The sequence below is a fragment of the Peromyscus californicus genome, unplaced genomic scaffold, assembly GCF_007827085.1.
Source record: "Peromyscus californicus insignis strain IS unplaced genomic scaffold, ASM782708v3 Scaffold_2__1_contigs__length_46816999, whole genome shotgun sequence".
Taxonomy (NCBI): Eukaryota; Metazoa; Chordata; class Mammalia; order Rodentia; family Cricetidae; genus Peromyscus; species Peromyscus californicus.
In genome coordinates, this window is record NW_026294540.1 from 31,112,455 (window position 1) to 31,138,316 (window position 25,862).

Genomic DNA, 25,862 nt, shown 5'->3' on the forward strand with positions numbered 1-25,862 from the left:
GGGTCACAGCGTTAGGAAGGTTGAGAACTATTGCTCTACAGCATTGTACGCTATAAACTATCAACAAAAAGATGTGCTCCCAGGGAAAAGGTCTACAGTTTGAGATCATGAACATACCAGGGGTAAATCAAAACAAACAAGTTGGTAGGAAGGCATTTGTATCAAAGCCCCATAGCTGATTTGGCCCCATTTTGCATGGTTTTAAGCCAGTCTGCCGTAATTTGACTTGTCTTTTAGAATTCTGGTTGCTAAGAGCTGGTGATGTGGTTCAGTTGGTAGAGCATTTGTATTGCACACATGAAGCCCTGGGCCCTGGATTTGATCTCTAGCACTACAAAAACTAGGCATGGTAGTGCAAGCCTGAATCCCAACACAAGGAAGGTAGGCAGTAGCCTCAGGAAGGCCTTGCTTACATAGTTTGAGGCCAGTCTGAGATACACGAGATCTTATCTAAAAAATAAAATAAAATTCTACGAAGAATACATTAAAATTGAAGAAATGGGGTAAATATTGATAACATGCACTATATATATTGTATGCAATTGTCAATAAATAAGAAAAAATATATTAAATAAAATAAAACGAAATTCTGGCCTCCCTGTCCCTGGTCAGTTTCATGCATGTTCATACATATCAAGTAACACAGTTATGTACTTGCCCACCCTTGTCCACTAACTGGGGTGGGGGCCAATCACCACCTAATTGACCATAGAGCACACATGGCCACGCCTTTCTTGCCTGAGGCCCCGCCCCTTGAGACACCACGAGCCCGCGGTAGGAAACCAGCCCCTCCCCTTCACCGAGGCCTCGTCCACCCAAAGGGCACACCTCTTAGAGAATCGCCCCTCCCGTTGGCTGCCAGAAGGGGACGCTAGCGCACAACCTGTATTTCCCAGCCGCCCAGGCCCGCCCTAATACGTGTGACTCCGCCCACTAGAGGCGTCGTCTCTGCCCATTGGGCACTGAGGTGTCAGGTTTCCGTTCGCCTCGCTCGGCTCCCCGCCCACACAGGCTCCGCCCCAGAGGCCCCGCCCCCTCAGAGGCCTCGCCCTGTCCGTTGCACGGCCGGCAGGAGGCGCCTCGAGCCGGGCGCTCGCTCGGCTAACGGCGGGCGTGGGAGCCGCGCGCGGGGGACGCGGCTGATGGGCTGAGCTGAGGTGAGTGCGGGGCGCGAGAAGGAAGGTCGGCGGAGCCGAGGATGGCCCAGGAGGTGCCTCTGGGCTACTGCGGGGACCCCGCGGAGGGCGCGGAGACCGCGGGCTGAGACACGGGTGGCGGGGCACGCGCTGGGGCGGGGCCGCACTGGTCACGGTCCCCGCGGCGAGTCCGGGCGCGAAAGAGGCAGGCTTGCTCGGTTGCCATGGAAACCGGCGAGCGCACGGGGCCTGGAGTGGCCCAGGGGAGCTGCACCCGAAGGCCGAGTGGGCGCGGGTGGCGTGGCCCCGTGGGTTTCCAGGGGGCAATCCGGCCCCTGTCATTCGTGGCGGAGGGGCCCTTCCAGGCCTCAGTTTACCTGGCGGTGCCTTGGCGGTGGAATCTAACCTGGGGCATCTCGAAAGACTCAAAGAGGGAGACCCACACTCTCCCACTAGGATGGTGGTGATACCCCCGCCTACACCCGTCCCGAAAGAGTGTCGCCTCCCCACCCGTGTGCCCGCGAGAGGCATTGTTTCCCCAGCTATTTCTGTACCATTTGCAGCCAGCCCCCCGACAAGTACCGCGCCTGAGACAGATGCTGAGCAGGAGCTCCAAGGCCCTCAGAGGGATCTGGCTTCTGTCCCTGGGGAGCCCTAGGATGGGGGCCTGACAGGCAGCAGACTTGCCGGGCCAGCCTCTGTCGCCTGTCGAGTGTTTGGTTAATCTGAATTACCAAGAAGAATTTGATTACCGGTGTCTCGGTGCTGCGGGCCACCTCTTGTGCATTCCAGAGAGGAGCCTGTCCCTAATTCCACTGGGAGAAGTCAGTCCCGTTTTGCTAAGTGACTAGCGGGCCGAATGAAACCTGATTGAATTATGCTCGCATTTAAAGCCTCTCTCCAGCTGGAGCCATAAAGATAGGATTTGTGGAAGAGGGGAGGAGGCTAATGCACCGCCTGCAAAGTTGACTGCTCATTTTTTTCTCCTGTTGGAATGATAATGTGTTCCACATTGTCCTTTTGGAACAGAGACGTCCCTCCACCCATGTCAGCCGTCACTGACCTCACTGCCTGCCTAGTCGCTGTGTGACTTAACCTTTTTTTTTTTCCTTTTTAAAAAAGCAGAAATGGGACTCTTCTTGGAGAACAAGAAAAGAGACAATTTATGAGGCAGCCACAGCAAGAGCCTTGAGTGGACTCTGACTCTCTGGGACCTGAGCTGTCCCCAAATGTTTGTGTGTCAGAGGCGAGAATTGGGCAGAAAAGGAAAAGACAGGTCATACTTCCAGAAAAACAGATCTGGTTACCCAGGGCGTGCTCTTCTCTGTAGGACTTTCCCTGAATTCCAAGTGGCCTTTTGAGAAACATTTTTGTCCTGTTTGGACAAACAGGCTGCACTCTTGATTCCATGATTAGGAAGGGAAGTGGCCTGTGAGCAGGTGGCTACCCTCAGGGCCCACTCTCTTTAGTGGCCATAAAAGAAAGCTTTCTGAAAAACCTCAAAAAATCTGGAGCTTTGCCTTCACTGTTCACTGGGACGTTGAGGGATTAAAAGGGGGATGTTGGAGAGGAATGAGTCACATTCACCCAGTTTCGGCCTCCTCTCGTGCTTCACCAATTTTCCTGACTCTGTCTTAGAATCGCTCTGGACAGGAGGGAGGGGCACCCATGGCTTCCAATCGGCACCCCTTTCTCCTGAGACTAGGAGGGGACCTAATAGTTATGTGCTTGTAATTTTTCCATTTCTTTTCTTTTTCTTTTATTTATTTATGTATTTTGAGACGGGGCAAAGAGTCTGGCCTCAAACTCTTTGCATAGCTAAGGATGACCTTGAACTTCAAATTTGTTTTTACATTGATTTATTTGTTTTTTCTCTATGTGAACATGTTTTAATTTTTAAAGATATTTTCAAGATTTAAATTTAATATTCTCTCTGTACGCATGCACCTGCTCAACTGGTGCTCAGAGGACAACTTTTGAGGGGGTCAGAAGACAACATTTGGGGGTCCATTTTCTCCTGGCAAGTGAGATATGGGTATTGAACATCAAGCTTGGTAGCTAGCACCTTTGCCATCTTGAAGGCCCAATGACCTTGAACTTCTGATTTTTCTGTCTCTACTTCCTGACTACTGGGACTACAGGCATGTGCCACCATGCCCAGCTTATACAGTGCTGGGAATGGAACCTAAGGCTTTATGCATGCTAGGAACAACTCTGGTCCCTACCCCTTTTAGATAGGCTCTCTCAGCCCCAGTTGGTCATATATATCCAGGCAGGCTTTGCCATGCAATCCTTCTGCCATAGCCTTCTGAGTGCTGGGCTTATATACGTGAGTCATACCAGCGTCCATTTCTCCTCCTCACTCCCTTTCTCTTTTGACAGTGTCTCACATAGCCCAGGCTGGCCTGGGTAGCTGAGGATGACCTTAAGCTCTTGATCCTCATGCCTCCACCTCCAGAGGACTGGGATTTCGGGCATGCATCGTCATGTCCAATTAACATTTCTGATTTGTTAAATCAAGACTCCAGTTAGACTGTACCGGCCTGCCCAAGACGGACAGCCTGGATACAAGAGGCCAGTTCACTTCTACATTGAATCTGGGCCTTTTAAACCCTGGAGTTTACTTTGTGACTTTTCTCCTGCCTAAGGACAGTTTGACGTTGTTGTTTACATTTATTCCTGGACATGGTCTCCAGAAGCCATGACTTCTAGGGCCACAGACTTCAGTGCCTGAGGTGTATTGTTGCCCACCTGGGTTAGACTTTCAATACTGAGGCTCTTCCAGCAGAGATGTCCCCTGTGCTTCATGGAATGGCAGGAGAGACAAAGACAAAGTGTTGTGGAGGCCGGCCATATCATTATCATCTGAGAATGTGTACTGGCCCAGAGGCTTACAAGGAATGGGTGTGGATGCATGCAGAGGCCAGAGATGAGTCTTGGGAGTGATTCCTGAGGAGGTGTTCACCTTGTGTTTCTGAGACAGGATCTCTCGCTGGCTTTGGACTCTATAAACTGGCCAGCCAGGGAATCCCAGGGGTCTCTTGCCTTCATTCCCTGAGATTTGGTGCATGCCACGATGCTGGGCTTTCCACGTGGGTTCTGGGGATGGAACTTTAATCACCGTGTTTGTGTGTGAAGGCACTGTTTGTGATGTAGGCTTTCAGAAAAATGGGGTGGGGGGGCATGCACGTGAGTGTGTGGGAATGTGTGTACCAGTACCTACACAAGCAGAGGCTATTGGAGCTGAAGCTGGGAGCTGTCAGTATCTACCTGCCTCAGATGATGTGGCCTCCACAACACTTCATTCTCCCCAGCTGTTTCCGTGAAGCACAGGGGACATCTCTGCTGGAGGACCCTCAGTGTCTGGAACCTGTGTGTCATCCCTAATGCTGAGGGTCTAGGCATGTGCAGTAATAACTAGCTTTTTACATGGCTGCTAGGGATTTGAATTCATGCCTCAGGCTTGCAGAGTCAGCACTCTTAAGCACCAAGCCATCTCTCCAGCTCCTTGAAAATGCTTTTGTTGTGGTTTAGGTGACAGTCCTATGCAGGGGAGCATAATCAGTTCTAGGCTTCTGGAGTTGCCAAGGACACTTTTCACAGGATCCCCAGGGGAAGAGACACAATGCTTGATCTCTTCATAACTTTCTTCATTGAAACACAAAAGAACCGTCTGTATTTCCATTTTCTGTCCGCTTTCTTTACTAGAGGCTTTGTGGTGGGCAATGGGTTTCAGGAGGAACTAGAGACCATCCTGCAGGGCAGTTGCTAGTTTTGGGAGCTCTAGCTTGAGTGTATAAAGCTCTCCAGAGTGTCTGGAAGAGAGAGCTCAGACTCCTCCCACAATACCCAGGCACCTAGGTTAGCAGGCTGTGGAGGACTGGTATGGTGGCCTGCTTTTTCCGGCTTCATTTGTCATGCTGCTGGTGGTGGGAGAAGCCTGGGGGGATGGAGGAGAGCAGAAAGAAATCTGATTCTCAGTGTCAGCTTGAAGGTCTAGACAGTTGCATTGTTTGGCTCCCTGTGGGGTCTTGTTTTGAAACAGGATCTTGCTGTGTTTGTAGTTCAGGTTGGCCTCCAACTCAAGATTATCCTGCCTCGGTGTCCTCTGAGTTGCTGGGATTGCAAGATTACCTGTTTGTTTTTTCTTGTTTTATTTTGTTTGAGACTGGGTCTCTTGTATCCCACGCTGACTGGCAACTTTCTATGTAGCTGAGGTTGACCTTATACTCCTGGTCTTTGTGGCTTCATCTCCCAACTGATATAATTGTAGATGTGGACCACACACTCTGCTTTACCTAAAGTCTTGTAAAAACAAACAAACTTGTTTTGTTTGTTTGTTTGTCTTAGGTTTATTTTATGTGTATGAATGTTTGCCTGAATGTATCACGTGTGTGCCTGGTGTCCTCAGAAGTAAGAAGAAGGCTTCAGATCTCTTAGAATTAAAGTTACATATGGTTGTGAGATGCCATATCGGTGCTGGGAACTGAACCTTGGGCCTCTGCAAGAGCCGCACATGCTTTTAACCATTGAGCCACCTCTCCAGCCCCAAGAATCTTTTTTTAAAAATTATTTATTTTATATTTATTGCATGTGTGCACATACATGTTAGTTTTTCGGCTGCGTTGTGTTCTTACCCTGCAAGGAAATGCCACGAAACACGACAGAATCCGCTAACAAGAGTTTTATTAAAGGTAAAGGGACAGAGAGTGAACAGGCCTGCGGGAAACACGTGTGTGGAGAAGAAGGAACCGGGATCATGGCGCCAGATTTTAAAGGCTGGGCATGGACAGATCAGCGTCACTACTACACGCAAGCGCGTAGATCACATGGCCACGTTGTGCACCTACGTGGCTAATGGAACGTCACGGATCTTGGTCACGCGAGATGCCCTGACCCGGAAATGGCTATCCTGACCTGGAACTGGCTAGACGGAAGTGTCCGCCAGGCATATGCAAACACGCCCGACCGTGGGGGCTTGTTGTAAACCTTTCACATACCACGACACATATGTGGAGATCAGAAGACAGTTTTTGGGAGTTGGTTCTCCCCTTCTTGCTTGTGGCTCCTGTGTTAGCCTGAGGTCATTGGGCTTGGCGGCCATCCTGTTAGCCTCCTGAGAGACTTTTGAAGAGTTCCTTGGGTGGTTCTGCCTTAAGCTGCCACTAAAATTCTTCTCCAGCCCCTAAGAATGTGGGTGAGTGGAGACTAGGGACTTCAGTGGAGCTGACTAGCTGGAGTCACAGTGGCAAGTCTCTGGTGCTTTCTCTGGGTTCTGAGTCACTAGCGGGTGTGTCCAACCCTTTGACATTGTGATATGATGTCATCTACAAAGCTGACACTTAAGCACTGTGCAAAACAAAACAAAACCACCCCAAAGCCTCATGTTTTAAATACATTTACAGTTTTGTGTTGGGCGTCATCCATAGCTATCCTCGATTGCATACAGCCCCAGGGTTGCGTGTTGGGTACACTTGTCTTGGAGCCTTCTAGAAAACACTCCACTCTTGACTCACCAATCTGCCTGCCTTTGTCTGTGGTGCAGGAGTGGGGTATGGTCATCAAGAGATGAATGCATGCAGCGTCTCTTCCTCATCCTATCTGGTGGCAGAACCTCAAGTCCCCATTTCCTTCTCTGAGCTCTCCGGCCCTCAAGACTGTTTTGAGGGAGATGGGTAATTACCCCTCTAAACCCCATAGGACATCAGGGGCTTTAGGATTCTGCAACACACAGACTCTTCCTGCTCCCTGGGAGCTCCTAGGGAGCCAGCCTCTTTCTGGGAGGGGGCCGGGTGGCTGGGTGGCTGAAGGTGGGTGGAATGCATGCATTCCAAGGATGCTTCTGCTGGCTCTGGAGGCGATCTTTGTGTTGTTCCTTGTGGCCTAGTGGCCTAGTGGATATGCCGAGCTTCAGTCCTAGGGAAGTATTGCTTTAGTTGGGACCAACCTTCTCTACCAGGAATCCCTTCCAGTCAGGACCTGTTTCTTCTGTCAGGTCATGGGGAGCAGCATTTTCTTGGGGTTTGTGTTTCTAGTGTCTGGTGGCTTTTTACGTGTGTGTGTGTGTGTGTGTGTGTGTGTCTGCCCACGTGGAAGCCAGAGAAGAGCGTCAGGTGTCTTGCTCTGTCATTCTCAGTCTTCTTTGGAGACAGGGTTTCTCTGAGCCTTGAGCTCGGTTGGCAGCCAGCAAGCACCAGAATCCTCCTATCTGTGTCCCTCAAATTGCTAGGGCTGTAGGGCATGCATAGCCATGCCCAGCTTTTTGCATGGGTGCTGGAGATCTGAATTCCGGTCTTTGTGCTTGCACAGCAAGTTCATCCACTCAGCCATGTCCCCAGTCCCAAGGCTTGTGACTTTTGTGTGTGTGACTGTAGCGGTGGCCATTTCCCCAGCTCTGCTTGTGTTTGGAACTACCTTCATCTTTTGTATAGACTGGCATAGAAAAAATTGAACTCACAGCCAAGTTGAATATGGCCTGTTTTTGTTGTTGTTTTTCTGGTTGTGACATTGCTCGGTGGGGAGCTTGTCCTCTAGTACAGAGAACCGGCCCTGCTGAGACTGTGTGCTGTTCCTTGTCCACTTGCAGTAGCTGTTCCCTGTGCCCAGCACTTCTCAGAAGTCACAGAGCCCTTAGGCGGTTATGGCTTACTCTGACTTCCTTCGTCTTCTTCATGGTGGCTTTCCCTGAAGGCATTGTAGTCTATGAGGCCTGCTCTGCCCTGTGCACCTCACAGGATCTGACTGTCAGCCCCACTGCTGGGCTTCTGGCTCCAAGTGATGTGGATACCAGGATGGCCCAGGACTGTTCCCACTGCTGGGGTGGACTCATGTCTCTTTTGCTCTTGATGGCCCTGATACTTGGCTCTAACCTTAACACTTTGTTTTACCAGGCTCCGGCCTTCCCCCACCCATTGGCTGAAAGCCTCTGTGGTTATCCATGAAGACGCACCCACCATGTTTTATGGAACTCAGTTCATCATGTCTCCTCCCACCAAGAATAAGCTGAAGCGACAGAGCCAGCTACTGTCCACTATGCTGTCCCGGACACTGAGCTACAAGTATCGTGATCTGGACTCCACCTTCTGCAGCCTAGGTGCCAGTGATGACCCTGCGGAGCTCTCCACTCAGCTCTCAGCCCCTGGGGTCTTGAAGGTGTTTGGGGACAGTGTTTGTACAGGCACCCACTACAAGAGCGTCCTGGCCACTGGCACCTCTAGTGCCCAGGAGCTGGTGAAAGAGGCCCTGGAGCGATATGCCCTGGACCCTGAGTGTGCCAGCCAGTACGTGCTATGTGACGTCGTGGGCCAGGCTGGGGATTCTGGGCAGAGGTGGCAGGCCCAGTGCTTCCGAGTGTTTGGGGACAACGAGAAGCCCCTCTTGATCCAGGAATTATGGAAACCCCGAGAAGGCTTGTCCCGGAGATTTGAGCTGAGGAAGAGGTCAGACGTGGAAGAGCTGGCAGCCAGGGATGTGGATACCACCACAGCAGGTGAGGAAGAAGGGTGTTGGGAGGATGGTTTGGAGGGTGACAGGCACAGGAAACAGAAGAACATGGGGAAGGAGAATTTGGCTTGGCGGGGGCCATTGGGGCGGTGGTGAGTCATTAATGGCTTCAAAAGTTTGAATAACCTAATTGGATGTGTGCATTGACTGTGAGACACTTGGTGGCCGGCTTTTAGTGGCTTCTGCTGCCTTCTATAGTGTGTTAGGGCAAATCCAGCCCATTAGTTCCAGAGACCCATGGGTTCTGGGTTGTTGGCCTGCCACAGAGTCCCTCTTAGATGTGTCAGGAGTCAGAGTGGCTGGATAGGAAGACAATGAAGGCTCCTTCACAGACCCTCATGACATTGTCAAGTCCAAGGGACTCAGGTGCCAAGTGGCTGCATGAGGATACGCAGCAGGTCAGTGCCATGGGTGGCCTGGTAAGTTGGTTGTCACTCTTCTTGTGGATTTTAGGAATAGGGCAGCTTGACTTGCACTTGACCTCAAGGATGTGGTTGGTGGCTTGGTGCCCAATGCTTTATATTTGGTTGGTGGAAAGAAATTAGTTATTTTGCCAGAATTTATTTTTTCTAATACCCAAGGTTAGTTTTTAGTTGACCTAAGCAAATTAGATTTATTTTATGTGTATGAATGTGTACCCTGTGAGTGCCTGGGAGTTACAGGTGGTTGTGAGCCACTGTGTAGGAGATAAGACTCAAACCCAGGGCCTCTACAAGAGTAACAAGTATTCTTAACTATTGAGCCATCTCTCTGGGCACAAACTTCCTTTAAAGTTAGGATATAAAGTAACAGGTCTCATGGTGACAGCTGCTTCTTTTTTTAAAAATTTTGATTTGTTTCTGTTTTAAAAATGTGAGTGCCACTGGGGGATGGTGGTGGCGCACACCTTTAATCCCAGCACTCGGTAGGCAGAGGCAGGCGGATCTCTGTGAGTTCCAGGACAGGCACCAAAGCTACACAGAGAAACCCTGTCTCCAAACAAACAAACAAACAAACAAACAAAAAACACCCCAAAACAACAACAAAACAAAGCAAAATGTGAGTGCCTGTTTGTGTCAGGGAGAGTGAAAGCAGGCATTTGTGTGGAAGTCAGAGGTCAAACTGTGGGAGCTGGTTCTTCTACCGTGTGGGTCCCGGGAATCAAACTCAGGTGATCAGGCTTGGTGGCAAGTACTTTTACCTAGTAAGCCATCTCACTTGCTGTGTGTGTGTGTGTGTGTGTGTGTGTGTGTGTGTGTGTGTGTGTGTGTGATGTGGGTGCACAGATAATGGTAGACTCAGGTTGGAGGATAGCTTTGTGGAGTCGGTTCTCTCTTTCCACAGTGGGTTCTGGGAATCCAGCTTTGGGTTGTCAGGTTTTTGCAGCAAGTGCCTTTACCCAGTGGGCCATCTCCCTGGCCCCCACATCATTTTCAGAGGCTTCCTATAACTAGGTGTGGTGGAAAGCTGCATGTGCATGCAATGTGGTGTGTACACATTGCATGTACGCACGCATGCACAGGACCTTGGTATCAGTATGTGGAGCATCCCTTTGTTTTGTGTTTGCTTGTGTAATGTGTGTGTAGGTTCGTGTACCCATGTGTGAACACAGAGGCCATAGGAGGACTTCGGATGTCCTGCACTATATCATTCTCCCCTTATTCCCTTAAGACAGAGTCTTGCACTGAGCCTGGAGCTAGACTGTTGGCCAGAAAGCCCCAGTGGTCTTCCTCTGTGTGACGTTCACAGTGATGGGGTATAGGCACACAGCCACACCTAGCATTTTATGTGATGCAGAGGATTTGAACTCACATCCTTATGTTTGCATAACAAGCATTCTTATTCACCGAGCCATCTCCTCAGCCCCCAGAGTAACATTGTGGACATTGTTTGCTCAGAGCAGGCCAGCTGAGACCATCAGAGGGCTGCTGCTGGTGCCCTGTGCCCGGGTCTGTGTGTCATCAAGTCATTGTGTTGTGTCACCTGGGTGAGGCAGAGCTTTGGCAAGCCTCTTCTGTTGTGTAGTGGATGCTGGCTGCTGTGGGTGCATGTGTTTGCCCACCTCATTCAGCACTGTGCTCACATGAGGCCAGGCCAGAGGAAGTCCGAAGCTCACAGCCTCTCTCCCTTGGTGGCTATCAAAACCTTTCCAATAAAGAGTCCATTCTTCATTGGCCAGGCTGAGTGACCCACTTGTTGGGCTGTTAGGGGGTCATGTTACTGCCCAAACAGGCCAACTCAAGGGATGACTTTCCTGGCTGCCATCCCTCTCTGGGTGAGACGAAGGTGCCCTGTGGCCAGGGCGAGGGCTGTGAGGATTATGCTGGGTTTGTCTTCACAGGCATGCCCATGCTCCTCCTCCTCACCCGTTTCTTTGGGCAGTCCTGGAGATTGAGCCTAGGACCTCACCCCATGTTAACCAAGCACTCTTCCACTGAGCTGCAGCCTCAGTCTTTGCCTATGCTTCTTCCCTGGTATCACAGCACACTATAGAGTCTCTGCTTAGGGCCAAGTAGAGGGCTTAGGCCTTGGGAGATGCAAAGGGAAGAGCAGACCCAGCGTAGTCAGGAAGCCCAGGATGCCCTGCAGACACCCAGGTGACCCGGCAAGTAACCTGAGGACAGACAGACCTGGCCTGGAACTCACAGGGATCAGCCTGCCTCTGCCTCCTGAGTGCTAGGGTGAAAAGCATTTGCCATGCAGCAGGCTTCAGCCCCATTCTTGTTCCCACAGTAGAAGCTGATGTGGGTTTCAGGAGCTGCTTTGGGGCTTAAGCATTAGAAGACCAGGCTGGCAGATGCCTGAAGCCAAGCGGCACTTACTCCAGCGGGCAGTTCACCTGCTTCTTGTGACTCATTGGGGTGCTTGCAGTGCACCCATGGGAATGCCCTTTGTTGTGTTTGGGTTCTGTTTTCCATAAACACTGCTTTTTTTGTGCTGTGATTTCCTGATTTTCCAGCTTATCAAAATATGGGCTGTCTGTTTGGGAGGGAGGCGGAGGTGGAGGTGGAGCACGCCAGGCTGGAAGGAAACTCTTGGTAGTTTCCCAGGGGTTGGAATTTAGGGCCTGTGCCATGAGGAGAGGGCTCTGTGTCCTGTCGGTGAGATAAAGATGACAATCGCATACAGGCAATGTGGGGAGGGTGACGGCAGGGCCATGTGGTTTTTGTCAACACCTTAGGAAGGGTGAGGGATAAGTCATGGGAAGATCAAGTGTGAGGTCAGCAAAACTGGGGGGTGTTCTCTCTCTCTCTCTCTCTCTCTCTCTCTCTGTGTGTGTGTGTGTGTGTGTGTGTGTGTGTGTGTGTGTGTGTATGTATGTGTGTATGTGTGTATGTGTGTGTGGTGTTGGAGATGGAACTAGGGGCTTGCACATGCTAGGCTGATCTCTATGACTAAGCCGTACCCCTGATCCTCGCTGGGGGAATTCTAGTCAGGTGCTCTACCATTGAGCCACACCCCATCCCACATTGGAGGATTCTAGGCAGGTGATCTATCACTGAGCCATACCCCATCCCACATTGGGCGATTCTAGGCAGGTGCTCTACCACTGAGCCACACCCCAGCCCCTCACTGGAGGATTCTAGGCAGGTGCTCTACCACTGAGCCACACTCCACCCCCTCACTGGGGGGTTCTAGGCAGGTGCTCTACCACTGAGCTACAAGCTGCTCCTTAATCCTTTTTTAAAAAAAGATTCTTAAAAAAATTTGTGTATGTGTGAATGCATGCAGATATAGAGGCCATAAGTGAGGGTAGGATTCCCTGGAGCTGGAGTTACAGGTGGTTGTAACTCCAGCTCCAGGGAATCCCGATATGGGTGCTAGAAACTGAACCTGGGTCCTCTGGAAGAGAAGCAAATTCTCTTAACCGTGGAGACTTCTCTCCAGCCCTCCATTTCATTTTTTATTTTATTTTGAGACAGTGTCTTACTACAGTGCCCAAGCTGGCCTTACTCTCACTATGTAGCCTGTGCTGGCCTCAAATTTGTGATTCCTCTCCCTCAACCTCCCGAGTAGCTGGGATAGCGGCTCTGTGTCACCGTGTCTGGCTTTGGGCTGTTCCCCCTTCTGCCCTTCACTCCTATGGAGAGTGGAGTTTAGCCCTGATTTTCCCACCCTCCTGAACATCTTTGAGTGGGAGAAGGCCTTGCTGTGGCAGGTGTCTTGGGTATACTCGTGTGTGGAGCAGCTTCCCTGGCCCCCAGGCTGTCTCCCTGCATTGTAACAGTAATTGCCATATGTCTAGATATTGCCATATGTCCGCTGGTGGGCAGGCCTGCCCTCTACTGGAAGCCCACTTTAGACATTAATGGCTGGACTCAGTTCAGATAAGCACCTTTTGTCCATACCCAGCATCTTACCCTGGAGGTCAAGCAGGTAGCTCGGAGCCTATCTGCAGCCATCAGGCTTGCTGTTTGTGACCCAGGCTGCTTTGAGGGCTGGAGGCCTTGGGAACTCAGTATCTTGAGGATGGGGATTGTATGGAACTACTGTTTGTCCTGGACCTCTTCCTGCTCATCCTTAGATGCGATTCTTCCCAGGGCAGGGTGCCCTTTTTTTGCTTTGAGTGTCTTCTCCTTAAAAAGGCAAGCATGGAGGGGTTTTAGGGCCATTGAGATTCGAGGCTAGAGACACCATGATAGCAGACACTGGACTAGTGACCAAAGAGCAGCCCATTAAATGTCTGCTGTGGTGCCTGACATTTATTAGCATCAATGAAATGTGTGGGAGGAGTTTGGGGAGATGGCTCAGCCAGTACAGCTGGATCCGCAGCAGCTATGTAAAAAACTGCATATAGTGGCATGTGCCATAATTCCAGTATTGAAAGATGGAGACAGGAGGATCCCACACTGGCGAGCCAGTCTAGATGAGGCAGCTAGTTCCAGGTTCAGTAAGAAACTTTGTCTCAAAAAATAAACTGGAGAACAACTGAAGACAGAAGATGTCAAACTCTGGCCTCCACACACTCGCACAGATACTTGAACACAGATGCATATGCTCTGTGTGTGCTTGTGTGCAAGCCTGCACACGCACGCATTCACGCGCGTCTGTTGGAGGAGAGAGGTCCTCTGTGGGTCTCAGCTTTCTGTACCCAAGATTCTAGGTGGAGAATGGGGAGTTAAGACATACTCTACTCAAGTGTGGCCAGGACACAAGACACTCCCCTCTTGGAGGTGGCCAAGGTTGTCACAGAATGCTTGGCTCTGAGTCTGTATTTTGTCATGAACTTTGTCACCTAAGGACAGGCAGCAGCTTGGGAACATCAGGAACATGCCACAATGAAGCTTCTCTCACATGCTAGTTGTGCCCTGTGTATTCTGTCCTCAAGAGCCACCTCCTGTGGCCATTTGCTTCTGAAATATTTTTGTGTTTTTTTTGTGTTTTAATTTTTCTTTTTTTTTTTTCTTTCTGGAGCTGAGGACCTCATCCAGGACCTTGTGCTTTCTAGGCAAGCGCTTTACCACTGAGCTAAATCCTCAGCCCCTAATTTTTCTTTTTTTATGGTGTTTTGCCTGCATAATATGTCTGTGTGAGGGTGTTGGATCCTCTGGAACTGGAGTTACAGACAGTTGTGAGCTGCCATGTGGTTGCTGGAAATTGAACCCTGGTCCTCTGGAAGAGCAGCCAGTGCTCTTAACTGCTTAGCCATCTCTCCAGCCCCATTCTTCTGTTAATCAGACATTGTTTTCAGAGAGGGTCTCATGTAATCCAGCTGTCTTTAAATTCACCGTGTAGCAGAGGGTGACCCTAAACTCCTGATCTCTTGCCTCCACCTTCCTAGTGCTCAGATGAGAGAAGAACCAACACCACCCACAGCTTGAATCTGATTTTTGAATAATTCTTGACTTTGGGAGGAGGTGGGAGGGAGCTCAGTTGCTGTTTTCATCTTGGAGTTGCTGTCTCAACACCAAGCCTTCTTTTTTTTGTAGTGGTGCTTGGTGGTGGTCTCATTGCGGAAAATATTTATTTCATGTGGTTTGACGAAAACCAAATCAGAGCTTTTCTTCAGCAGTCTGAAATTACCAAAGGCATCGACTTACAAAGGCACAGGGGGCAGGGGAGAGTCATCCCATCCCACTGTCATGAGCCACTGCTGGAGATGTAGTCTTTGCACTGGGAATGTCGAGGCGTTCACTGATGTAAGATGTTTGAAAGACATGAAATTTGAGAGCAATTATGAAGACTGTTTCTGGGATTGGAGAGAGCATTACAGATGCCAAACAAATAACAGATGTAAGAACAATTTTATTTGTTTTTAAATTTTTAAATTCCATTTATTTATTTGGGGGTGCACTCTGTGACACACATTTGGAGGTCAGAGGACAACTTGTAGGAGTTGGTCTTCCCTTTCCACCATGTGGTTCTGGGGGTCAGACTCTGGCTTGGCAACGAGAGTCTTTATTTACCTACTGAGCCATTGAGAATGGAACAGGGGACTGTATGTGTCATACTGAGTCACATGTGCATTCAAGGTGGCAAAGAAGGGAGCTTGTAATGAGAAAACATGTTTTTGAAAGTTGCAAGAGGTGATCTGAAATGATCACCCTCAGCTGCAGCAGGCCAGAGGCAGTCCAAGGGAAGATGCAGTCAAGCACATGGCCTTGAGGAGTTTTTTGGATGAGGTGGGAACAGCCTTTGTAGAAGGCTGTGGTTCTGGCAGTCCCCTGGGATGGTCTGGTTATCGTGTATGTGCGTGTGAGCTAGCCTCCCTCCTAACACCCCAACTTTATTATTGTTAAGGTTTCACCCAAGTGCCTCCATTTTGATTCTGACCACTTTTACCCAGGGAGGAATTTCAGCCAGGGAGGAAAATGTTGGTGGGCCGGGGAGGGGCTGCTCCCAGGGAGCTCCAGGTCCTTCCATGTGTTAGCACAGGGGAGCAGGAATGTCACCTACACGTGTGTGTGTGTGTGTGTGTGTGTGTGTGTGTGTGTGTGTGTGTACATAGGTAGAGAATACTGGAATTTCCTCACCCTCATATCCTCACCAAGTTCAAAATTCTCCATTTCTTCATTTTTCTTATTACTTGGCACAAATTGGGATTATCAGATGGGAATGTGTGTTTGGGACTGTCATGGGTCACTTAGGAACTAAGCAACTCTTTATTTTTAATTTTTTTTTTTACTTATTTTTATGTGTGTTGGTGTTTGGTCTGACTGTGTGTCTGTGTAAGGGTGTCGGGTTCCCTGGCGCTGGAGTTACAAATAATTGTGAGCTGCCACATGGGTGCTGGGAATCAAACTTGGGTCTTCTGGAAGAGTAGCCAGAGCTCTTAGCCACAGAACCATCTCTCTGGCCCCACTGACCTGTTTGTTGTTGTTTTACTATTTCCTCCTGCACAGAAATTCAGCCTTTTTAGTGTTTATTCATTTATTTCTGCATGTGATCATGTGGTGTGTGTGTGTGTGTGTGTGTGTGTGTGTGTGTGTGTGTGTGTGTGTGTATTTTTTTTCACATGTATGTGTGGGTGCATCCATGCTTATGGGTGTGCATGCAAGTGGATGCGTGAAGCTGACTCTGGGTCTCTTCTTGATTGCTCTCTTTCAGTGAGGCAAGGCCTCTCCCTGCGTCCAGTGCTCACCAAGCTAGTCTTGCTAGCAAGCTTGTTCCTGAAATCCCTTGTCTCACTCGGGCTCCTGAGTGCTGGGATCACAGGAGGTAGTGCTTGTCTGGCTTTTGTGCATGGGTTCTGAGATCCAGATTCCCTCTGTCTCCTGAGCCACCTCCCTAGCTGAAGGAGCCTTTTCCAACGCTGTCCAGAAGTTATTATAAGTATCACAAGAGCAATGCTGTGAATTTGGTAGTAGAAATAGAGACCCCACATTGCCCATGAATTGTTTGAAGCATTGCCAATAATAATAACCTTTTAGTTATGTCATTCCTCCATGTAATGTCAGAACCATGTTAACATCTAGTTCCCATGGACTGTTGGTTCAATGATTGTTTTTCTGATGTGCTCAAATCGTATTAGGTATGCATGGTACCAGGTCTGCCTCTAGCTGCAGGAGAAACTGGACCATCAAATACTTTGGCTTTCCAGCTGCTGTAGTAGAACACAAAGAAGTTGTGAAGTTGGGGATAGTTCGCAGCCTGCCACATATACATAATCTAAAAAGGAACCGTTCATTTTCCTGGAGAATGTGATCAAAGTCAAGGCTCACGCAGCATTGACAGGGTGGTTATTGTGGATACTGATTTGCAGGTGACTTGGATGAGAAAACTGCTTCATTCTTGTTCATATACTAGCAGATACTGAATGGCTCCCAGGCACTCGAGGTAGCGATGCATGAAGAGCAGTTGACAAAGCAAACGGATCTGGTTCTTAGGTAGCTGAGAATCTAGCCACAATAATGTTGAAGATAAAAGCTCTAAAAGCTGGAGAGATGACTCGGGTTAAGAGAGCTTGCTGCACAGCCATGATCTGAGTTCAGATCCCAGAATAACATAACAAGCTGGCCTTCGTCTTGTGCATGTCTGTAAGCGCAGTGCTGTAGAGTGGAGACACTCTGGAGGGTTGCTGGGGAAGGCTGACCGCCAGCCTAGCTGAAAACTGAGTTTCAGGTTTGGAGAAAGACTATGACTCAAAAGAATCAGGCATGTGCGTGCGTACCCCCCCACACACCCCCACACAAAAAGAAACCTACAAAGAGTTTTCATGTTAGGGGTGCAGCTCAGTGATAAGATATCTGCCTAGAATGTGTATGGACCCAGGCTCAAGCCCTAGTACAGAAAAAAATGTTATATAGCATTATGAAATATGATTTAATTATAGGTTTAGGAAGTTCTCTCTGAGGAGGTGAACCTTAAGTCAGCCTTTGCCAAAGATGGTAACACACTCACAGGTGAAGAGCAGTAGGCAGTTGTTGAGGCAGGAAGAGCATTCTGGGCAAAGGAACAGTGCTGTGGAGAGACCCAGGGACAAGAGAAAACAAGCAGCAAGGCTGGACAGGCAGCGTCTGGAAACCAGCAATGCCAGAGAGTTACTGTGGGCTCTAGATAAGTAGGAGGCCACCGAAGCAGGCACAAGACCATTCTGGCTCCGGGGCCAGAATACTTTGAGAAGTCAGTAATGAGTTGACTGGGGAAGTTTCACAAGAGCCAGTGGTGGCTTAGACTCCAGTTACGAGGTGAAGAAGTGGATGAAGTCCAAGGATTTCCTGCAAGTAGAATCACCAGTGTTAGTAAGGGAATTGGTGTTAAAAGTGAGAAAGGAGGAGGTGCTGAGAATGAAGCTCTGGGTTCAGGGGAGACGGAGATGCCATTTTCTAAACAGACTACAGAGAGAAAAAGCTTATGAGGGAAGACTACCATTCTTATTTATTTATTATTTATTATTTATTATTTATTTATAGCACACATGTGGAGGTCAGTGGACAACGTTTAGGAATCTGTTCTTTTTTTTTTTTTTTTTTTTTTTCGAGACAGAGTTTCTCTGTGTAGCTTTGCGCCTTTCCTGGATCTCGCTCTGTAGACCAGGCTGGCCTCAAACTCACAAAGATCCGCCTGCCTCTGCCTCCCAAGTGCTGGGATTAAAGGTGTGCGCCACCACTGCCCGGCCAGGAATCTGTTCTTAATCCACTGTGAGTTTGGGAATCTCACTTAGGTTAAAAGCAGCAAGTGCTTTTAACCCCTGAACCATTTTGATGCCCCCAAGTATTCTCTTTAAAAGGCAAAGTTTGAGGGATCCAAAAGGTGGTGGCAAAGTTGGAGTTGTATGGTATGGACCTGATGCTTAGGAGAGTCTGACTATAAAAAGTTATTATGTAAGTGGATGATATTTGTTAATAGATAGGATCTCATAGCCCAGGCTGGCCTGGAATTCACTATATAGTCCAGGCTGTCTCAATCCCATGATCCTGTTTCAGCCTCTCTAATGCCGAGATTACATGAATAAGCCACCATGACTGCCTGGTGATAGCAAAGCTGTGAAAATGGATAGAACATGCAGGTAGTGAGTGTTTATACAGTGAGGAGGGATGAGGGCTTATGCAGATACTGGAGGATCTCCAACATCCAGAGAAGCCAACAAGGCAAACGGAGAAAGGCATAAAGTGTTCAGAGATGTACAGACAATAGGAACCAGTATGGTTGTGTGTTGGCCTTGTTGGCCAAACATGAGGTTTCTGTAGGTGGGACACAATGAAGATCACAGGGTTCGTTGAACTGGGCAACAAGGAAGTAACCAAAGATTAGATTAACTCTGGAAAATATATAAAGAAGCTATAAATGGCTGGGCAGTGGTGGTGCACACCTTTAATCCCAGCACTCAGGAGGCAGGGGCAGGCAGATCTCTGAGTTCAAGGCCAGCCTGGTCTACAGAGTGAGTTCCAGAACAGCCAAGACTACACAGAGAATCCTTGTCTCGAACACCCCCCGAAGAAACTAGAAATGATGAATGAACACTATAAATTATAGGTTAGTACCCCACCCCAAATAAAAGACATTTCTGAGGGCGAAGAAAAGAGTATCAATCATGGGATCTTTTGAATGTGTGTCCAGGTGTGTGTCGGTGAATATGTACATGTATGTGAGTGCTTGTGTGCATGCATGTGGAAGCTAGGGCATAACCTCAGGTGTTGGCTCTCAGGAATTGTCCACCTCATTGGTCTATAGCACACCAAGCAGACTCTGCTACTCTCCCAGTACAGTGATCTGCCTGGATACCCTTCTCTAGCACAAGTGTGTACCACTGTGCCCACTTTTTATATGGGTTTCAGAGATTGAGCTCAGGTCCCCTTTCTTGCACAGAAACACTTTACTGACTGGCCTCTTTTCTTAGACAAAGCACAGGATCTTTTTTTGTTTTGTTTTTTTGAGACAGGGTTTCTCCGTGTAGCTTTGGTGCCTGTCCTGGATCTTGCTCTCTAGGCCAGGTTGGCCTCGAACTCACAGAGACCCGCCTGGCTCTGCCTCCCGAGTGCTGGGATTAAAGGCATGTGCCATCACTGCCCGGCAAAGCACAGGATCTTAAATGATTGTGAAACTGTAATTTCCCTGGGAGACATTTGTCAGTTTGGACAACTAAGAAACTTAAGCTTGGGGCTGGAGCAATGGCTCAGTGGTTAAAAGCACATGGTATTCTTCTAGAGGATAAAAGTTTGAGTCTGAGCACCCATGTCAGCTGCCTGTAGTAACAGCTGCTGAGGATTCTCAGGAGCATTACTAGCTATACGATTCTAAAGCTTGCTCACCATATTTGAAGAAGTGGTATAGAAAGAAAACATGAAAACACAGTATCACCTCCAAAAACAGAGATAGATTTTTAAAAGAACAAGATAATTGTGCTGATTAGATTTAACTGTCAACTTGACATAACCTAGAATCAACTAGAAAGTAAGTCCCATTCTTTAAAAAAAAAAAATGTACTTTTATCAGTTTCCATTATGTGAATGCATGTGTGTGCAGGTGCCCAGAGGCCAGAGGTACTGAGTCATAGGTGGTTTTGAGCTGGGAACCAGTCTGATACCCTGGAAAAGCCACACAGCAGTGGCACCTCCTCTCCTTCTGAGCCTTGTCTCCAGCCTTGGAAAGAGAGTCTTAATGAGGAATTATCTAGATCTGGTTGGCTTGTGGGTATGTTTGTAGGGGATTGTTCATTGATACAGGAAGGTTCAGCCCATTGTGGGCATCACTATCCCTAAGCAAGGGGTCCTGAACTGTATAAACAGGAGAAAGATGGATGACAGCAAGCAAGCATGGGTCCATTTATTCTCACTGCTCTTGGCTGTGAGTGCGATGTGGCTAGTGTTTCAAGGTTTCTCGCCTTCCCTGTAACTGACTGTAACCTGGAATTGTAAACCAAATAAACTCCTTTACCTCTAAGTTCTTTTTTGTCAGTAATAGGAGTGAAACTGGAACAATAATGCTTCGAGTAACAAAAAGGTAAGTATTTTAAAAAAGACTTCAGCTAGGGCTCTGCTTAGCGGTAGAGTGCAAGGCCGTAAGTTTCATCCCCAGCACCCCAAAAAGAAATAATCAGGGCTAGGCGGTGGTGGCGCACGCCTTTAATCCCAGCACTCGGGAGGCAGAGCCAGGTGGATCTTTGTGAGTTCGAGGCCAGTCTGGGCTACCAAGTGAGTTCCAGGAAAGGCGCAAAACTACACAGAGAAACCCTGTCTTGAAAAACCAAAAAACTAAAAAAAAAAAAAAAAGAAAAAAAAGAAAAAAGAAATAATCAGGGCTTTACTAAAGTAGTGCTTACACTGAAGACTGCATGCAACTGGAGTGAGACTCAGGCATCACCCAGGAACAAGCAAGCACAGATCCGGGGGACAGGGAGAATGGGGAGGTTTATCGTCTATCTAAATGAAGAGAATGTTGGGAAGAGCATATTCCAAGCACAGGCATGGGAATCTTCTAGAGGCCATGAAATGAAAAGGACTTCTACTCTGATGCAGAAATCCCAGCTCGCCCTTGTAAGAGCAGCAGGTTTATCTTGTATACACAGCAGTTTCCGAACCGCGGGACACTGAAGATAGAGATTTGAGTGTGGCTGGTAGAAGAAGGGCCATAGTTTGTTGCTTGGTAGAAACTTCTCAGCAGGAGCCTAGGAAACCAGAAACTGGCCCAACAGTGACACCAGGGCCTGGTGAGAGCGCCACTGCCACTCTGGGTCTAGCTGGAGCATCCTCTGGAACCTGCTTGAGGATACAGGATCATGCATTCTACCTAAAAAGTGGCTTCTCACTACCGGGCGGGACTGGGCCTGCACGGCTCTTCCGGAAGCCCTCCAGCGCGAGAATTTCCTCCAATCTCGTGAGAGCCGCAGCGGCAGCGGCCGGTGCGCAGGCGCGTGCGTGTGCCGTCGGTTCTGGAACGCGACCGCTGAGGATCCCGGCGCCATGTTGGCCCGGTAGGGTACCAGGGGAAGCGCTTGAGGCGGCGGGCTCGGAGCGGAGCGGGGGCCGACCGGGCCGGCCGGCAGGAGCCCGCCCCCTCGCGCCTTCGGATCATGAGCCGAGCAGAGGCCGCCGAGGTCGCGGTGGCGGGGCAGGTGCCCTGGCGGCGCGGGAGCTAGAGATGATGCCATTTGCGGTGACCACCCAAGGAGCACAACAGCCGGCTCCCGCCCCGAAGCAGTACGGCATATCGTCCCCCATCAGCCTGGCCGCCCCCAAGGACACAGACCGCGAACTCACCCAGAAGCTGATTGAGACCCTCCAGCCCTTCGGGGTGTTTGAAGAGGAAGAGGAACTGCAGCGCAGGATTTTAATTTTGCAGAAATTAAATAATCTGGTGAAGGAATGGATCCGAGAAATCAGTGAAAGCAGGAATCTTCCACAAGCTGTAATTGAGAATGTTGGGGGAAAAATTTTTACGTTTGGCTCTTATCGACTAGGAGTACACACGAAAGGTGCCGATATCGATGCGTTGTGCGTTGCACCAAGACACGTGGATCGAAATGACTTTTTCACCTCCTTTTATGACAAATTGAAACTACAGGAGGAAGTAAAAGATTTGAGAGCTGTTGAAGAGGCCTTTGTGCCGGTTATCAAACTGTGTTTTGATGGGATAGAGATTGATATTTTGTTCGCAAGATTAGCATTGCAGACTATTCCGGAAGATTTGGACCTACGAGATGATAGTCTGCTTAAAAATTTAGATATTAGGTGTATAAGAAGCCTTAATGGTTGCCGGGTAACTGATGAAATTTTACATCTGGTACCAAACATTGACAGCTTCAGGTTAACACTGAGAGCCATCAAATTATGGGCCAAATGCCACAATATCTATTCCAATATTTTGGGTTTCCTTGGAGGTGTTTCCTGGGCTATGCTAGTAGCAAGAACTTGCCAGCTTTATCCAAATGCAATAGCATCCACTCTAGTACGTAAATTTTTCTTGGTATTTTCTGAGTGGGAATGGCCAAATCCAGTGTTGTTAAAAGAACCAGAAGAACGAAATCTTAACTTGCCTGTGTGGGACCCGAGAGTGAATCCCAGTGACAGGTACCATCTTATGCCTATAATTACACCGGCATACCCACAGCAGAACTCCACATATAATGTGTCTGTTTCCACAAGGATGGTCATGATTGAAGAGTTTAAGCAAGGGCTTGCTATCACACATGAAATTTTGCTGAATAAGGCAGAATGGTCCAAACTTTTTGAAGCTCCAAGCTTTTTTCAAAAATACAAGCATTATATTGTACTTCTGGCAAGTGCACCAACAGAGAAACAACATTTAGAGTGGGTGGGCTTGGTGGAATCAAAGATCCGAATCCTGGTAGGGAGCCTGGAAAAGAATGAATTCATTACTCTGGCACATGTGAATCCCCAGTCATTTCCAGCACCAAAAGAAAATGTTGACAAGGAAGAGTTTCGTACCATGTGGGTGATTGGGTTAGTGTTGAAGAAGCCAGAAAATTCTGAAATTCTCAGTATTGATCTCACCTATGATATTCAGTCTTTCACAGATACAGTTTACAGACAAGCAATAAATAGCAAGATGTTTGAGATGGATATGAAAATTGCTGCAATGCATTTAAGAAGAAAGGAACTTCATCAGCTACTTCCAAATCATGTTCTTCAGAAAAAGGAAACACATTTAACAGAAGGTGTAAGATTGACAGCTGTGAATGACAGCAGCCTTCTCTTGTCTGTGGACAGTAAAAACAGAATGTCTGCACCTTCACCTACTGGCACTATGAAGACAGGCCCACTGACTGTAAACCCTCAGGGCAGAAACAGTCCTGTTCTGGCTGTTATGACAGCATCGGTGACCAACATACAGTTTCCTGAAGTTTCCTTGCAGCATGTGAGTCCTATAGAAAGCTCAGGGATTGCCCTGAGTGAAAGCATTCCTCAAATTCCCTCACAACCTACCATTTCTCCACCACCTAAGCCTACAATGACCAGAGTGGTTTCTTCAACACATCTGGTAAGCCATCCATCTAGACCTTCAGGAAATACAGCAACGAACATACCCAATCCTATACTAGGAGTCTAGAAGACATTCTCACCTGATAAGAAGAAAGGAACAAGAAATCCAACAGAAGGGAAGAAACCAGATAGACAAGTGCAGCTCAGCCACTACTCAGACAGCAGCTTCTCTGTTGGCCTCTCAGGAAACACCTGGGAACAGATAAGCCCGCTCTCCCTGTTTTTCCTAGAGATCCTATTCCTTTTATCGAAAGTTCAATAAAACAGATTGAATGGATAGAAACCACCTCAAAGGCCCTCACACAAATTCTTGCAAATTCATCCTGTTGCTTTCAGATGTTAAAGGAACCAGTCCAGATATGACTCAGAATAGATTCATACTCGATTGGTAACTTTCTTTACTGGCCTAATCTTGAAGTCCAGATTAGCATTCAAAACCAGAAGTACTTTTACTCATGCCTCAGATTATTAACATGTCACTACCAGTTATTATTTCAAAGGACTACTATTCGAAAAGAGAAAAATTCCTTCCAGCTGTATTCATTTCTACCTATGACAGACATTAGTATTGGATTTATGTTTGATCCATTGTTGGGAAACTAGCAATATAAACTATCAGAACCCCTCATTTTAGTGGTGCACTTTATGGGCTTTTTAATTTTTCCATTAGGATTAGAGCTAATTTTTGACTTTCCACTTTGGTGAATTTTCATGGGTTTTTTTCTCCCTGAAAAGGTTTCTTTACTAATCTTAAAGTTGCATGCTATTTTTGTATTAATATATCTCAGTTCCCAAGGGGTGGCTGCACCTTTTAAAATGGAATGTCAACTCCTAGGGCATCTATTTGACATCAAAACCATAATTACTAAGTATTTGGTTTCTGTGGGACAAGATCAAGAAATGGTATATGGGTTTTATCTGAAGAGTTGTTTGGGAGAATGTATAATCAGCAACTAGGTATTTTCTCAGACTCCACATTCTTTTGTCCTTAATCATCTGACCTCAAACAAAAAACCTTTTGCCTTTATCCTCTTCTCTGCATCAAGCATGCACACATGCTGTTTCTTAAAAACCATAGTGTTAATGTCCAAACCATGATGTGAATCCAAAAGTTCTATGGCCATGTGGCAAAAACACCAGATCTGACTCCATGGCTAATTTCTCAGGAAAACTTGGGTCAGTGTTGTGTCTGCGAAACATATTGCTGATCTCGGTTTCTTGATAAGCACAGATATGAGATTTTCTGTGTCACAGAATATCTGCTTTGGAAGAAAACTAGTTTCCAACTTTAAATATGTAGTCAAAAAGGCATTTTTACTCCCAAAACTTTAAGCCATGTTTTATTTTTTTAATGCAGTACCAGAATTTATCAGATTTTGTGTGTACAGTCAAACAAAATAATTTCCACAAAGCACTTGACATCTAGTCAGCTTTCTACTCTTTTATCAAATATTAGGGATACGTTAAGTGAAAAAGCTGCTTTTCAATAAAGCAGCAGAATCCCCATCTGTAAGAACCATGAGGGCCAACGGCTGTTGTTGAATGATAGCTTAGTCTTCCTTAATCTAGACACAGCGAACAGTAGGTTCTCCAGGCAGCCCGGTCTGTCCCTTCCCATCCCTCTAAGACTCTGTTCTTTTCTGTTCCGCCCATTTTCTCCCATGTCAAACCAAAATTGTTTACCCTCCTTTGTCCCTCTAGATAAATTTTCAGTGTTGGAATACAGTCTTTTTCCTTTTAAGCTACGCAGTAACTAACTGAAACGTTCGGATACCTGGAATACCGGATCTCTGTCCCACCTTCGCCCTGTGCAAGTTCACTTTGCCCTTGCACCAGCACGATAAGTCAGGTGAAAAGCACATGGCTTCTGCATTTCAAATAGCCACGGTGTCTGGCTGAAACTGCCAGGCACAAATTTAGTCTCATTTTGTTTACACATTGGAAAAATTTGTTTATTAAATGTTTTGTGTAACTATATCTGTTTTTTTTTTAAACCAAGCTGGAAACTTGGGACTTCTGAAGTCTAGTTTTTATTACGTGAATACCAGACTATTTTTTCATGTGATGTGCGTAGTGTCTCCTGCCTGGAGTTTGCTGTTATGTGGTATCTGTACTCCTTGTATTTTCGAGCACTATTTTGAAAGCAGATAATGTATTTCTCTCCATTACAAACACAATAAAAATAAATGCCAAACAACCTGGAACTAAAACTGGCCAAATGTTTAAGTCTGATGTAAAAATTCAGATGTTCTTTTTTATATTTAGTTTTTTATGGTCTGGGGATGGAACCCAAGGCCTTGTTGTGCAAGGCAGATGCTCTACCATTGAGCTGCATCCCTGGGCCCAGAACTACTTCACTGTT

At 47.7% G+C, this 25,862-nt stretch overlaps 2 protein-coding genes across 2 annotated transcripts in view; both read left to right on the forward strand.

Moving 5' to 3' along the window:
- The first annotated feature begins 1,025 nt into the window (after positions 1–1,025).
- Radil (Rap associating with DIL domain) overlaps positions 1,026–25,862 on the forward strand; it is a 70,177-nt gene continuing 45,340 nt past the window's right edge. Inside the window, exons 1-2 of the mRNA XM_052754180.1 lie at positions 1,026–1,157; positions 8,027–8,625. Coding sequence (XP_052610140.1) covers positions 8,091–8,625 — 535 coding nt within the window. The 5' untranslated portion in view covers positions 1,026–1,157; positions 8,027–8,090. The remainder of the gene's footprint in view (positions 1,158–8,026; positions 8,626–25,862) is intronic.
- Positions 20,789–25,713, forward strand: Papolb (poly(A) polymerase beta). Its single transcript, XM_052754181.1, is given in 2 exon segments — positions 20,789–23,510; positions 23,512–25,713. Coding segments are annotated over 2 exon segments (1,920 nt in total). The 5' UTR covers positions 20,789–21,638; the 3' UTR covers positions 23,560–25,713.